This window comes from Ptychodera flava, chromosome 13 (assembly GCF_041260155.1).
Source record: "Ptychodera flava strain L36383 chromosome 13, AS_Pfla_20210202, whole genome shotgun sequence".
Lineage (NCBI taxonomy): Eukaryota > Metazoa > Hemichordata > Enteropneusta > Ptychoderidae > Ptychodera > Ptychodera flava.
The window spans coordinates 5,557,501-5,572,939 of NC_091940.1; the positions used below are offsets into that span (position 1 = coordinate 5,557,501).

General features: G+C 37.9%; 1 protein-coding gene across 1 annotated transcript in view; it reads right to left on the bottom strand.

Moving 5' to 3' along the window:
* LOC139147204 (acyloxyacyl hydrolase-like) overlaps positions 1–8,940 on the bottom strand; it is a 13,483-nt gene extending 4,543 nt beyond the window's left edge. The window contains exons 1-17 of the mRNA XM_070718200.1: positions 8,527–8,940; positions 7,653–7,748; positions 7,064–7,124; positions 6,287–6,446; positions 6,107–6,174; positions 5,563–5,623; positions 5,252–5,322; positions 4,943–4,991; positions 4,685–4,828; positions 4,016–4,085; positions 3,842–3,872; positions 3,192–3,274; positions 2,630–2,669; positions 1,872–1,946; positions 1,420–1,495; positions 907–1,122; positions 17–113 (exon numbers count right to left, since the gene is read on the bottom strand). Of these exons, the coding sequence (XP_070574301.1) occupies positions 17–113; positions 907–1,122; positions 1,420–1,495; positions 1,872–1,946; positions 2,630–2,669; positions 3,192–3,274; positions 3,842–3,872; positions 4,016–4,085; positions 4,685–4,828; positions 4,943–4,991; positions 5,252–5,322; positions 5,563–5,623; positions 6,107–6,174; positions 6,287–6,446; positions 7,064–7,124; positions 7,653–7,748; positions 8,527–8,638 (1,510 nt within the window). The 5' untranslated portion in view covers positions 8,639–8,940. The remainder of the gene's footprint in view (positions 1–16; positions 114–906; positions 1,123–1,419; positions 1,496–1,871; positions 1,947–2,629; positions 2,670–3,191; positions 3,275–3,841; positions 3,873–4,015; positions 4,086–4,684; positions 4,829–4,942; positions 4,992–5,251; positions 5,323–5,562; positions 5,624–6,106; positions 6,175–6,286; positions 6,447–7,063; positions 7,125–7,652; positions 7,749–8,526) is intronic.
* Between the last annotated feature and the right edge of the window lie 6,499 nt (positions 8,941–15,439).

A 15,439-nucleotide genomic window follows, 5' to 3' on the forward strand; every position in this document is an offset into this window, starting at 1 on the left:
TATGTATGTAACTTACCTGTTTGCAAATCAAAAGCTGTGTATTTCAGCTTGAAGTTCTTGTAGGATGATGTGTTTACGATATCCTCGAGGATTGTGCTAAGATTTGCCGCCCACTGTAGGTGAATAAAATCGATGAACTGACTAATTAAACATTTATCTAGTGTTTTTTACAGTGCTGGGTGTGTCTTGGTTGGCCGAGTGTGTGTAGGGAGCCTAACATCTATCGTTACGACTTTTTGGTTCCTAAAATCGAACACTTTCTGCATTCCTAAATTTGTTGGAAAAACACTGCGATGAAGACATTGGCATTAAAAGGCCAAGAAGGAGACAGCTTTCATATTAAGTTCTACCTATGACTTGGTATTGCAGTGTCGTGCATACATTTTCGCTATGTATGATTTTGAGAACCTTAAATGTCACAGTCCTTCCATTGCGTGCTTTCGATGTTCAATAGTAGCATAGGAATTCAAACTTATTTTACCTCACTATGCAAGGGATTAAATGTACAATGCACTCATTGACTTTTGATATGAGAGAGAGAGAGAGAGAGAGAGAGAGAGAGAGAGAGAGAGAGAGAGAGAGAGAGAGAGAGAGAGAGAGAGAGAGAGAGAGGAGAGAGAGAGAGAGAGAGAGAGAGAGAGGGAGAGAGAGAGAGAGGGAAAGGGGGAGAGAGAGGGGGAGAGGGGAGAGGGGGGAGAGAGAGGACATACATACACATACATATATACAGACAGACAGACAGACAGAGGGGAGAAAGGGAAGACAGAAGAGAATGAGAAAGGTGATGGTGAGAGCTAAGGAGAAATCTCTATATATAGAGACAGTGAAATAGACTGATAGACAAATGTACAAAGTGTAAGAGCAGTTACTCAGAATTAAACAAGGAAAGAGCAATTTATCATGCACCTCAGATGTTATATCTCTCAGTGTAGCATTGGATGACATCCAACCAGTGCAAGGTGAAACCTGGAGACAGTTCAGATACTGGTATAGGTCAGAATACGTGACGTCACCACGCAGCTCGCCCACTGGATGAAGTCTATTATGGAGGTATTTCCATAATATCCTCCCATCCGCCAAACCAGAGACAATGATATTGCTGCCTGCCGGAAGAACGGTATCCTAGCAACAGACAGGAAAGGTGGTTTGATTTTATACGACTCTAAACAAGTTTGAATGTCATTGAACAAAAGTTATCAAAATATTTAACCATCGAATCAAATTTTCCTGTGGTAGGTGATCAGAATTATCATGATTTACGCTTAATATTTACTGTTCAGAAATTAACTTCAGGAACAATAGTTGGCCCTGTTTCAGGATTGTCGGTCTGATTCTCGACCTCTATTAAGATGGTTTGTTCTGGAGTATGCGAAAATCTAGCTTATACAGCAATCAAAGGCAAGTTAGAAAATGACCTACCAGGTACTTGAAGGTGGCCAGAGTGCTTGCTCTGAATTTTTCCGGTTTCGTCATATGAGCGATGGTATCAGGATGTCTTGTGGAAATGAGAAACAGCGTATGTCAGTAAAATAAGAGTCAAAAACGTTGTTATGTCGTGGACCTAGCGGTGTTTTTCCGAATTTTTCACCTTCGAGTACAATCTGTCCGCTCTCAAATGAATGTAAGAATTGTGCTTTGAGAATTCCCAGCGACTCAAAACATTGCGATTACAAGATACACGGTGAAAATAAACCCTGGCCCTGATCCTCCGTTCAAGGGTTTTGTAACATTCCCTCGTACGATGGATTTAAAAGCGTTCAATGATGACTGAGTAACCTTGGTAACGTGTTGCAGTGCACATGTGTATCATACCATATCGTTAAGGTTTTAATGAGCAGTACAGAATGTCAATGGCAACACAAGTCACCTACCCGTTACAAACGTCATTACCAATCAAGGAATACATAATCAACATCGGGTAATCCGAAACTTGATCGCGAGACAAACTGAAACACGAAGAGACACATATATTATATATATGACGTATAGATTTTTTCATCAAGTTCAACATATTATTATCTATCAAAACTATAAAATCAGATTTGAGACTAAAAAGCTGCATATATGTTGATACAAAAGAAACAAAAGACAAAAAGAGAGGAACAGTTTTAGCATTGTACAGTAAATTCCATGCTTGAAAAGTCTACACACCACCAACAGGAGCTCAATGCAGCAGTTTTTCATATTGACTGACACTTTAAAGCAGATGTGACTTCCAGCCAATGATTTCAAACACAGTTTAGGTATAGAATACAAACCCTTCAGATAATACGCGAATCTTCAAAGCCATATTATGATTGCCAAGGCTAACAACTATACAAAAAATACAAATTTCTCTGTGGAGTGTACGAGACATGCACACTGCAAATGCATTCGAGCCTGGTGCACTTATTTTTTCTGGCGAATTCTTATTGTCGGCACACAGGCTTTGCACAAGAAAGACGAAGAAATATAATAACATGTGTATGTATATATATATATATATATATATATATATATATATATATATATATACACATATAAAACATGGTCTTTTTAATGGTGTGAGTATTCTGATAGAGAAATTATAGGTAGTGATATTTATCGTTGTTATGTATGCATATAATTCAGATGTTAAATTTTAACTTACCTATGCACGATACTTGAATTCATATTGTCCGACGCACCACCTGGAATAATTAATCATGAGCAAAATATGTCATCATTCGATATTCATTTTGTAAAGTATTGTATCCTTCTCGGGAAAAAGCAGGAAATAAACACACGACATATTGCAGAATTTAATAAATGACCTTCCTCAGTTAACGTGTATGACTTTGGTGTGAGGTACCGAATAAAATGTTTATCGTTTCTGAATGGTGACAGTAAGTGTTATAGAGAAGTTTGAAATTGTCATAATGTTACAAGCTTAACTGAGAATTTGAATTTGCAGTTATCGAATTGTCTGATCAATGGTGATCTGATCTATAAGAGTGACTCAGAAGCACTTTCTTGTTTTGCTTGTGGAATGAAATTTAGACGTCCGAAAGACAATGATAAGTTGTGTGAAAAACAGATGTCAGTTGTCACACTTCAAATTTCACTATACTGAGATCAGTTTCGTCACGGTTGTTTGTACAGAAACACTAATATAAGATTGGCAGTAAAAGGTCAAGGTTATATTTAAGGGTTTAATTCTGCTAAATTATTACCATTGACGGCGATATTCTGGTAGTCTCGGTGATTACACAGATTTCGGTTCCGCATTTTAAGATACAAGGAATCAGTAAAGTACCTGTCATGTTGAAACACAAGTATAGATTATAAATATCAACTTTATGGGACGTGTTTATATCTCCGTATACAGCACATTGCAAATGAATGGTATACTTGAACTTGTAAATGACATACGTTTGCGGATGGGAGTATGGTGCTAAAGCTTTACTCTATCGATATCGTAACCATTCGTTGGCAAGTCGATAATGGTTTTGTTGTTCACATTTCACCCTGCTAGTGGTAATGATGATTATTATGATGTTGTCATTGTCAATCTTTATCGTACTAAAAACAGAGTTGTTACGGCAATCACTATCGAAAAAATGGCGAGCTGCCTTTGTACTTTGTTCAAGAAACTTAAAACCCTTCTAATTTCAAAGTCATATTGGTAACAAAGAAAGTGGACGATGAACAGCGTTCACTTCTCAGAAAATTATCGGTTAAAATGTTTTGAGGAGAATTGCGTCAGTTTTTTGTCAATGACGCCACGAAACCTCATACAGTATCACATAAAACTGAGAACAAATCTTGAGGGGCGGTCCCTAAAGTCACTATGTATTGCTCAAGATGAAAACTGATCACTCACTGAGTCACTGGCCACGACAAGTTCTGGAAACCTAGATCAATGAAAAGAGAAACAGACAAATGAAAATGTGGCGTGATCACAGCCTGATCTGTAGAGTTTCCATTTTGTGATGAACATATTTTGAAAAACTTGAGTTCTCTATTTATCGGATAGCATATAGTTACTGAGACCTACCTGTAGTTGCCGACATTGACGGCCAGTCAAGTTCGTTTCCCGCGATGAAAGTAACATTTTCAAAGACTTCCTGAAATTCCATGGCAGCATAGAAAAGTTATCAATAATGGGGAATTGTATAATAGAATCCTCAGGAATAAAGTAGAAATTAGGAACAGGAGATCAGGAAGAAAAAATACAGAGTGAAATCTAATAGCTCTATTCTCAATGTTCAAGGTTATACCCACCTCGAAACGGAAGTTTTCAAACTTTCCTTTACTTTGGAAACTATAAACTATTCACTTTCACTTTTATATAAACTATTCACTTTCACAAACTATTTCACTTTTTAGTAAGAAAAATCGGCTTTGATTGCGCAAATTTTGGAACTGGAAAAGGAAATGATCTTAAATTCGAAGTTGCTACTATACAAAAACCAAACAAAAAGACAACAACAACAACAACAACAACAACAAACAAACAAAAAATAAGGTGTAAACTTCATTTCATTCCATAGACTTCAAACAATTGAACAGACAAGCAACTGAACAGAAGATTATTGTGAAAAATCGGAGTAGCTATGTATAAAGCTGTACAATTTGAGTGTCCATAAAATTGTTCCTCAGGCGTAAGCTACCTTACAGTTTGTAAATTATACGGTTACTTGTTAATGTTATATGCAATACAAACCAGACTCATTTTTGTCGGAGTGACCCATTCAGCCGGAATATGGAAATGAGCTCCGGCCGAATCTCCTAATATGGCAATTCCCATTGGTCCAGAATCACCACAAAGAGTTTGTTCATAGGGTATTCCGCTAACTGGATCCACTCCCTGCGAATAAGACAGGAACAATTGGTATAAGAATTTTCGAGACATTTTGTCGCATCGCGTCAGGTCGGAAAAAATGACATTTGGATTGCTTTTCAACAACGAAAAGTAACTTACGTAGATTCCGTTGCAGTTGGAGTCTTCATAGCGATCCCAATCTAAAGGTCTTGTACGAAAAACAGATATACAAAATGTTAATTAGAAAAATATGAATCTTTCCGGATGGAGTGCATTCGATGTCCTCGACCTACATCACGATTTGACTACACGCGGGCATTATATGAACACGAAAGAACATAACTACGTTTCAAAAGCTAGTACCACTGAGAAAATAAGTGATTTCGGAGGTGACAACTATGATTTGAAATACAAGCCATTTGACACGAATTCTTATCCGTAGAAACAACAAAAAAACACTTGTCTTACTTTGCACCCGGATGTATGCCGGCATGCAAATCATCGCAGTCTTTGCCACGCCAAGATGATCCACGTAAAATCTGAAATGTCAATAATTCGATATCGATAAATTTTGAACGCTGAGACAACTTTAATAAGCTGAGACAACTTAATTAATTGAAGATTGGACTTCTCGTTCATCTTATTGGTGACGAAAAGCTTGCGAGCACAGTAACAACAAAACCATCGACAATGAGGAGCAACAATGTGAAGGAAAAAAATTCGTATGTGTTCGCAAAATAAAATCACAGACCATATAAACTATGAATATGTGAACTTACATCTATAGTACTGAATCCATCGCTGTCAAAATCAACAACTGGGTCATGGTCATCTAATTTCCTAAATTGGTGAGATTGTAAGAATAACTGGAATCACGGATTATTTATTGGCAAACCATACTATTGATTACAACTTCCCTATAAGAGGCATACATCCCTTCACCGCCATCGACTTTAAACATAAGCTTATCATTCATTAAAAGATTTATTGAAGCTCGCGAATAGTGCGACTGAATATTAAAGTAGGAATGGTCTTATTCAGAAGTGTTCCCTATCTTACTGTACATAATTATACCAGAAATACCAAAACATAGAGGGACTTGGTTTTCCATCGATCAAAAAAAGCTCGACTTGCCATAAATTTTCATCAAAATGGGAGCAATAAAGGAGATATGTATGTGTAAATCATTGTCTCACTGCTTTATAAAGTGCGTTTTCCGTTCTCCACGACTAACTAAGCTGAGCAGTTTCAAATGTTAACATATCGTCATTGCGACAACGACAAAGTTGACAGGTGTTGAGTACAAGTTAAAATAACACTTACCCTTCAATGATTTCACAGATCTGTTTCAATCCTGGCAAGACATCACAGATGTCAGAATTCACTATGTCCTGAATAATATTTCCAAAAAAAATCTTGTTAGTTAAATTTATCCTCATTTTTTTGTATGTCATAATATGTCATTATGCCATAATTAAAGCGCAATATTATTCATGCACTTACTCTAAATCCATATGCAGCAGCGCGCATCTTACTTCTTTTGATAGACGCCATCAAGCCGCCAGGGAGCGCAGGGTAGAGATGACAAGCTGGGTTTGGTGGCTCCGTCTTGCAGAATGTCAGGGCATGACAAATGGCGTCTGGACTTTCACCGTTTGCTAACCTAAAATTTGACAATTAGACAGGCACTCTAAAATTAAATAAGTTAAATGCAAATAATGCGGCCTGTTACAGTGAGGCACTAAACCCTGTATTCTCCTCGGAGAGAAAAGAGGATATTGACCACCTGCTGATCAACCCGCTTCGGTTTTCGTCACATTTATATTTTTGATCATTTCTTTACATTTTGCAAGTTATCTCTGTATTAAATTAAATAAGTCTTCAAACTCTATGAAGTGCATAAGCTCGATCACAAAGATACATTACCAACAACAAAAAGAAATGCACCCTACGCAACCAAATTCGTCGACCAAAGGCTGTTTTCACACTTATGCAAATGTATCTCTGGGGTTTTCATGTGGCATTGATGATTCCTATAGCCTTGATTTTGCCGTATATATTGTGGTTTGGTGGGCCAGGGAGTAGGTTTTCCAATAAATGAATGGATGCATTGATGCATGGAAGCGCTTGGTGAAATGCACACATGCGATTATTCTTTATTCAAGTTGTAAAAAAGAGTGTAATGGGATAAAATTTACGCCTAATTCTGTACATAAAAGTACATCAATGTCATAAATGGTCGAATTTATGTTCGGTCTTGATTTTTATAAATTTACTTACAGATCAATAATAATTGGCCCGGCGATTGTGATGAAACTCTTGCATGTGCTTCGATATTGGTCTGTGAAAATGATCAAAATGATCAATTCATTATTCTTGTTTACTTTCACTGAATGCTACGATGCTATCACAGTGACAGCTTGCTAGGAATTAATAAATAAAAAGAACTTTCTGAAATAACTTATGGTAAACATTTTGATTGTCGTTGTCGAGATCGAGAGAAGACTTACTCTTACTTACAATAGTATCCATTGCAGTTGACAATGTTATAACAACTATATCTTTGCTTTCATGAACCGAGTTTGTTGACTCTATTATTGACAGAGGATGTTCTATCTAATACCATCTAGCTACCCACGTCATTTAACTATTCTAGAACCATGATGTTGAGCGCATTTTGTGGTTTTGCTTCTTAAAAAAGCCCTCACTTTTTGCATCACGAAAACAATCTCTGTCTGTTGGTTATGTTCTTTCTCTGAGAGAAGTATTGAACACACCAGTGCTGTCATTTAATATTTTAGCAGCGGTTGAATATTTCTTTTTTCGGAAACTGTTGACGTCATACAGGTAAGGGGAATGGTTTTCTCACCTGGTAAATACGAACATAGTCTTTGCATTGCTTTATCGATACTTTCCTGGTATACCAAACTCAGCTGGTCGATTATACTTATGATTAATGTGCATGCTGTGTGGATAGAGAAAGCAAAATTTGAATTAAAAGTTACAAGGATATTTCTTGTCAGATATTTTCTCTTGAAATTCTCTTTTATTGTTCCAATCATATTTGGTCGTTACAGACGGCATAAATTTTACATTCATCGTTCACTGTTTCTACCGAAAAAACTTTGTATGATTCAAACAAGTGTAAAAATCGACAGAGGTAAAATGCTATGGCAAGCGAAGCTTAACGTAAGCACATGTTTCGTTTTTTCCATGGATAGAAGTTACATGTAAGATGTTCACGTACGTAGCGCATAATCAGATAGGGACGATCACAGAGATCGAAGGTCATAGACGATGTGCATCTGGTTCATCCTTTACTATCTTATCGTCTTGGGTCACGGTTTGAAAATTACAGTATGTATGTCACCTAGGGGTAACAGTAAAACCACAACACTACAACTATACAGACTAAGATGTGTTATATAACCCCTGTCAAAGTGCACACTTTCTTTTGTTTCGGAAAAAGGTATACAGATCCAAGTCAGTTTCTAGTTGTGTAACTTCTGGTGCTTTAGAGCACAAAAACGACTACTGTGATAGCATGTATTTTCGCAAAGCAGGTCGCGATAAAGCAATGAGGATTTAAACATAACTTATTCATTTAAGATTTGACTGATTTTTTCCTGCCATTTTTGGAGTTTACTTTGTAGAATAGTTTGAGTATACAACGCAACACCAACGAATGTCAGTAGGCAATGAACAGTAGCGGATCCGCCCACCAATTCAGGCTTGTCTCCTACCTGCACAGTCTGTTCCGCCGTTAACATCGTCAACTTGCTTCACACCAGCCCTCTTTGAAACCGTCAGTGGACATGCTATTAAAAGTAGCAATGCCAAGTACCTGTACTCCATGGTTACGAAAAGCAGATAACAATTGGAAGCTGATTATTGTTCGAGATTCAGGATCTGTGTAGAGAACGGGAGTTCACCGTTTTAGCGTGACATTACCATCACAAGCCAGTCTCCATATAGCGTGAAGTTTTTTTGCACCACTAGACTTGTGAACCTAAGATCCAAAGGTAGCTTGATTTATCGCGGCGTTGCTAACCAATTGACACCAAGTGTCACTCTGCAGATCAGAGACGAGTACTTGTATGGATATACACTGTGGAGCTCCACGACTTCGCACGTGTTAGTTCCGGCTCACTTGTTTTGTGCGTGCATATCGAATTGACACATTGGAAATCCCGAGTATTTTGTTAAACAATGGGAAGTGAAAATAAAGCGTTAACAATAAAGTAAATACCGGGAAACGGACAGAACAACGTGCACACGTGACTTGTCATGTGACTAATTTAATCTGATAAAGTTTGTCATCCATGAGACATAAGTATCATTGTATAAGCCAACTGACCAACAGGCAAGGTGAATTAGAAATAGTCCATAATAAGGGGGTGGCACTCTAGCCGATTTTGAGAAATTATTATTCCAGGTATTTTTATAGTCGTCACATGTACTGTCCAATTTATTGCGAGTAGTAACTTTATGTAGTATCCCAACGGAGAGAGAATTTCAAATCGCTAGAGCATTTTTACGGCGATCCATTCTCTCAATACTTATGTTCCACTTGCAAAATATGTCAGTCCATTCGCAAGCGATAGAGCATAAATATTGTGCATGTGATAAACTATGGCTTATTATATGCATCAGAATTCCTAACTGAACTCACAAAACTTTTTGAATTCAAAACCATGGTTTCTGCCATAATGTTTCTAAGGTGTCATAATACGATCACTGCTGCTAATCGAACCTTAGAAACTAAAAAATACATTTCCTGAAATAGTGAACTAGCGCAAGCAACGCTCATCGGGTACCTCACTATTTCCGTTCACAAGTCCCCAGGAAATTTAGTTGTTTGACTTTGAGAAAAATTATGTCATCCATCATGATTTTATGGGTTTGGTCCGACCTTTACACAAATAATATTTGTCATGATTTAACTTCTGTATTTGTATAGATGTTGTCTAAAGCTTCACGGAAGTAACCACGGAGAGTCAGCAATCATTCGATGGATGTCACCTAAGGCTATAAGTTGTGATCTCGGTATAACTGCTGCAGCCTCCTATTCCTATCCTAGAACCAACATAAAGCTAAGCTTATTCCTCACACTTGGGCGAATAAATATCAAAACAAATATTCTGGCGAATCGAGTAGATCGTGGCGTGAACGCGATGCCACTCTTACTTTGCTGCGCACGCCCTAATTTTTTTTTTTTTTTTGATTGATTTATTTAGCACTTAAAAAACAAGTCATCATTGATGACACAGTCCCCACTTGTTAATAGGTACTTTGATTACAGGTCCTCAGAGAGGATAGAGTCCTCTTCATTAGGTCTGTGATCAAAATACTTTTTAATAAATTCGCTTGCTACATGTCTGAGTTGTGGTTCAGAACATGAAAAAATCGTAATAAAATGGCCACACGGCGGCCATATTGGATCTTATCACAAAACAATTCAATGTGCATGTGTGTGACACAGGTCAAAGTCCTTGTACCAACTTTGAATAAAATCGGTTGAGATATGCCTGAGTTATGGCTCTGTACATGAAAAAATCGTAACAAAATGGCTGCATGGAGGCCATATTGGATCATATCACAAAACAAATTGATGTGCATAGCTATAACATTGGTCAATATCCTTGTACCAACTTTGAATAAAATCGGTTGAAACATGCCTGAGTAATGGCTCTGTACATGAAAAAATCATAATAAAATGGCCGCCTGGCAGCCATATTGGATCGTATCACAAAACAAATCGACGTGCATCTGTATGACATATGAAGTAATCCATTTACTAAGTTTGAATGAAATCGCTGTAATAAAATGGCCGCCTGGTGGCCATATTGGATTGTATCACAAAAAAAATTGACATGCATATGTATGACAAAGGTCAATGTCCTTGTATCAAGTTTGAATAAAATCGGTTCAGATATGCCTGAGTTATGGCTCTGTATATGAAAAAATCGTAACAAAATGGCCGCATGACAGCCATATTTGATCGTATCACAAAACAAATTGAGATGCATATGTATGACATAGGTCAATGTCCTTGTACCAACTTTGAATAAAATAGGTTGAAACATGCTAGAGTAATGGCTCTGTACATGAAAAAATCATAATAAAATGGCCGCCTGGCAGCCATATTGGATCGTATCACAAAACAAATCGACGTGCATCTGTATGACATATGAAGTAATCCATTTACTAAGTTTGAATGAAATCGCTCCAGGCGTCTCTGAGATATCTGCGTGAACGGACGCACGCACGCACGCACGCACGCACGGACACACGCACGCACGGACATGACCAAACCTATAAGTCCCCCCGGACGGTGTCCGTGGGGACTATTAACCATACAGTACAAACAAGAAAAAAGACAAAGATAGAAGTGCTGGGATAACACAGAAAAGTTAAAAACTTATTTCCACTGTGGTCCCACGAAAAATAAAATCACAAGCAAATCGGCACGACAACAATTAATAAAAAACAAAATCATTTTGCTCACGTTGAATCATTGCTTCATAAAAATACTTCTTTAACTTTCTTTTAAACAGAGAATTTGAAGTAATACTCTGTATATTTCTTGGAACTTTGTTCCATTCAACACTAGCTGTATATACAAAACTATTCTGATAAAACCGAGCCCCACCTTGAATAAAAATAGAATAGGGTCCGGATCTCGTTCTATGGACATGACTGTTAAAAACAAAATTATCAGACAAATATTTCGGTGCTAATCCTAATGTAACTCTATGAACATGATTGAGTTTTATATATGCGACTCTGTGGCTAACAGGTAGCAATCCCATTTGTTTGAAGTGAACCGATTCAAGGTGTGCCCTTGCTGACATACCAAGGGCAAACCGTATAACTTTATTTTGGGAAGTTTGAAGTTTTTGTTTGCTTTTTAAAGTCAAGGCACTATACCAGTAAGAGCTTGCATAATCAAAATAGCATTGTATCAAACAGTTAGCCAACAGTTTTCTCGTATGAAAATCTAAAAACTTCTTATTACGATATAAAAACTTGCGACGAGAACATGTCTTTTTAATAACCTTAGATGCTACTGTTTCACCAGACAAGGATTGATCCAAGTAACACACTGTTTTGCAGCGATGTTGACATCCCCACACAGAACCTGCATTTCCGAACACTGTTTTAATTTTCGACTAGAACCAAACAGGATAGATTCTGTTTTAACAACATGAAGAGACAATTTATTATCAATTAGCCATTCATTGAGATACCCCAATGCCTTACTAAGTTTTATTTGAATATGTTCAACATCTCTGCCAGACACAAGAAGAGCTGAATCATCAGCATATAAGAGCAGTTTGCATGACACTGCTGATTGCATATCGTTTACATACATTGAAAAAAGTAAAGGCCCCAGTATAGAGCCTTGCGGTACTCCACAATCAATTGAGTTATTATTGGAAAGAGTACCGTTCACGTTCACGGCCTGAGTTCTACCAGACAGATATGACTTGAACCACCGTACTGACTCTTTATTCATGCCACATGCATCAGAAAAGACAAGCGACTTGGACCAGTTTACTTATGCCTTCACAAATCAACCGTGAATACAAATATCGATTGCGGCCTTGACAGAGTTAATAGGGGAGGGCCGGTACAATTTGTTGGAGGGTCACATATTTTCAAGTATTGGCTTTTTGGGAGGGTAACATTTCATGCACTAATCAAGTTGTGCAAGGATGGAAAATGTTTGGAACCATCATTCAACTTGTATTAGAATTTGAGTACAAAAATTTAAAGTAAAGCTCAGTTTTAAAGTGTATGGGGAACTATGAAATATTCCCCAGAATGTAAAGACGGAAGACTGTAGTTTTGGTTTGTACTGTAAAGTAGATTCTCTGTATAAACAGTTCAAAAACAGATACATGTAAATTCCTATATCACTTTAAAAATGTATGATGTAACTTCGATTCTCCCTGCTACTTTCTTTCCCCCGCATTTTCAGCATCTAGTTTTTTTTTTGTCGTTTCTTACTTTTTTCTTTCACACAGTTGCAAAGTTTCCTGTTATTTTCTGTTCGGAGTCTATCGACTAACGTTGTTTACAGCCTTTTACTCTTACTGTTGTTTTACGACTTATCGGGACACCAAACTTGCTAATTACCCAGCAACTTCGCTGATGATATTGAGACTTTGATCGGTAATTACCAAAGCACTTTGGTAATTCACCTCAAACTTGATACTTGATCTGGCTGCATGAGTGCTCCATGGGGTACACAATGTGTATACAAAGTCACTGATAAGTATCATACTAGTGCCATAAACTAATTTGTGACCGGGGGTTGGCATTCCACTGAACAGCATTCCTCAGTGAAACCAACATATGTACATGTGTGCTGTTCATCCGTGCTACATGTACAACTCAACTACGGAGAGGTAAGGAGAGTATAATGGGTCGTTAGAGTTTGTTAAATTACTCCTTAGAGCAGAAAAACTATAATTATATTATATCATGCTACCATGCGCCATTCTGATTGGACGAGAGCTCATTCCACCGATGCTAAAATACTGTTTTAGCACTGATAGCAGTGCTAAAACGGCCCCTAAACCAGCATTTCCGAACATTGCCCGGTGGCGACCGGTCGGTGCATTTGAACGTACCTATCTAAACCATAGACCCTCGATAAAGACCGAAACAGTCCACTTTGTTTCAAAGACCGAAGACCGAATTTTGATACACAGATAAAGTGTAGGTCTGTAACTCACCTCTTGGTGTAAATAAGTTGGGATCGATGATGAAAGACATCTCTGAAGCAGCACGTTTGGGGTATGATGCACACAAATATTAGGGCGACAGCGCACCGTGCACTTTGCTTGATGCGATATATCCTAGTACCGCTCTTTAAAATGAAGATAGTATTCGTTCATACACAAATAAATTGACACTTCCTCACAGTAACGGTATGTCAGATATTATTTACCAAAGTTTGGGCTATAACAGATCGGGATGTCCTAACGACGTAGACCAAGAAGTTCAAAATAACAATGGGATGACTCCTGGCGACTGCGACGATATTTGACATCAAATGCAACGAGCAGTGTCAGCGTCCAGCTCTCCCTGCATCGGGCAACACACTCAGAATCTGCACAACTGTTCATCACAGTTGCAGTCATCGCAAGTCTGGATTTTTTAAAACTGCTTGTTTTCTGGTACAATTAACGTCCAAATTATCCATCAAAAATAGATCCTGTAACTTCATGTGTGCCACCACTGAATGTCGCGACGGTACGCGGTACAGAATGAGACAAATCTATTTTTAGTATGGCAAAAACGCCAGGACTATTGTTCTTATGTAAATTTACGAAAAAAATTGTTACTGTTTTCTTTTGATTTGAACTCTTGACCCATTTTCTGTGTGAGTGCAGCAGGTATTTTTTGACAAGTATCGTTCGTGTTGCATGTGAATAAAATGCAATGTCGATATGGACGTAATGTGTATTTATCGTAGGATACTGTGTGCCTGTACGGAATCCCAACTTATAAAAATGCTCGGTCTCGGGCGCAGAACGTCCGACGTTCGATCTCTCAGACGTCCGTTTTCTTCATTTGGCGCTTAGAGTGATGAAAATACCCAAGTAAGACAACAAATACACGCAAGTTGATATAATATAATAGCAATAACCCCCTTCGCAGTCGGGTATACACTCGATTTTGGTACAATTCGCTCCATATAGCACTCGCCTATCGGCTCGTGCTATATGTCGCGCATTGTACCAAAATCTCGTGTATACCCTCCTGCGGCGTAGGTTATTGCTTAACTAACGTTAAAACAAGCTGACATTGGAATTCCTGTTACACCATCGTGAGGAAAATCCTACATTATCCAGTTTATTTATAATCCTATGACCCTCCGTCTCCATCACCTAAATAGAATTTTCCCACTCCACGCATCCGCCATTGGTTTTCCTCCTCTAAAACCTGCAGTTTCATTCATTTGAAGCAATTATCCTTTCATCCGTGAAGAGTTTTTACCGGTGACTATTACAACTTTCACTGCCAGTTGTTGTTTTCATAAGATGCAGACCATTTGATACTGATGTAGGTGAGTTGCTTTTATGTGCAGGCAATGCAGATGCCACTTCACAGTTCACACTGTGCTGTTGATTGGCAAAGTACAAGACGTCTTTGTTTCACTTTTTTTTATGTCAAGATATGATTCATGTGAAAATTTTACAAAATATCACTGATGGGATTGTGTTTTCAATTTCCTTTGATGCAGGGATATGAAATACTGCGTCAGTTTAGCTCTGAATCGTTGCTGAGTTTTGCTGCCTTTTGGCAATGGTTGTCTATCAGCATAAATGTGATCGAGGAATGCCCGTTCATGAAGATAGAGAGATTGAAAATCTTTTCTGTATTCTAGCTTCCTTTACAATTTCTTCAGGTGTAAGTTGATTTAGGAAAGTGTTTGAAAGTTTTAGTGGTGTTCAATAATTGTGCCTAAATCAGCACGAATTGAGCGGAAAAAGTATTTAAGTAGGACTGTTCCATCAGACATGATGTCCATTGAAGTTACAGAAATCTTTGTGGTGCAGTGGGTAGGTTTACTGCAATGCAAGTTGTATTTGTCCCGTGTCATTTTCATCACTTTGTTCAGCAATTTTTTGTATGGGTACA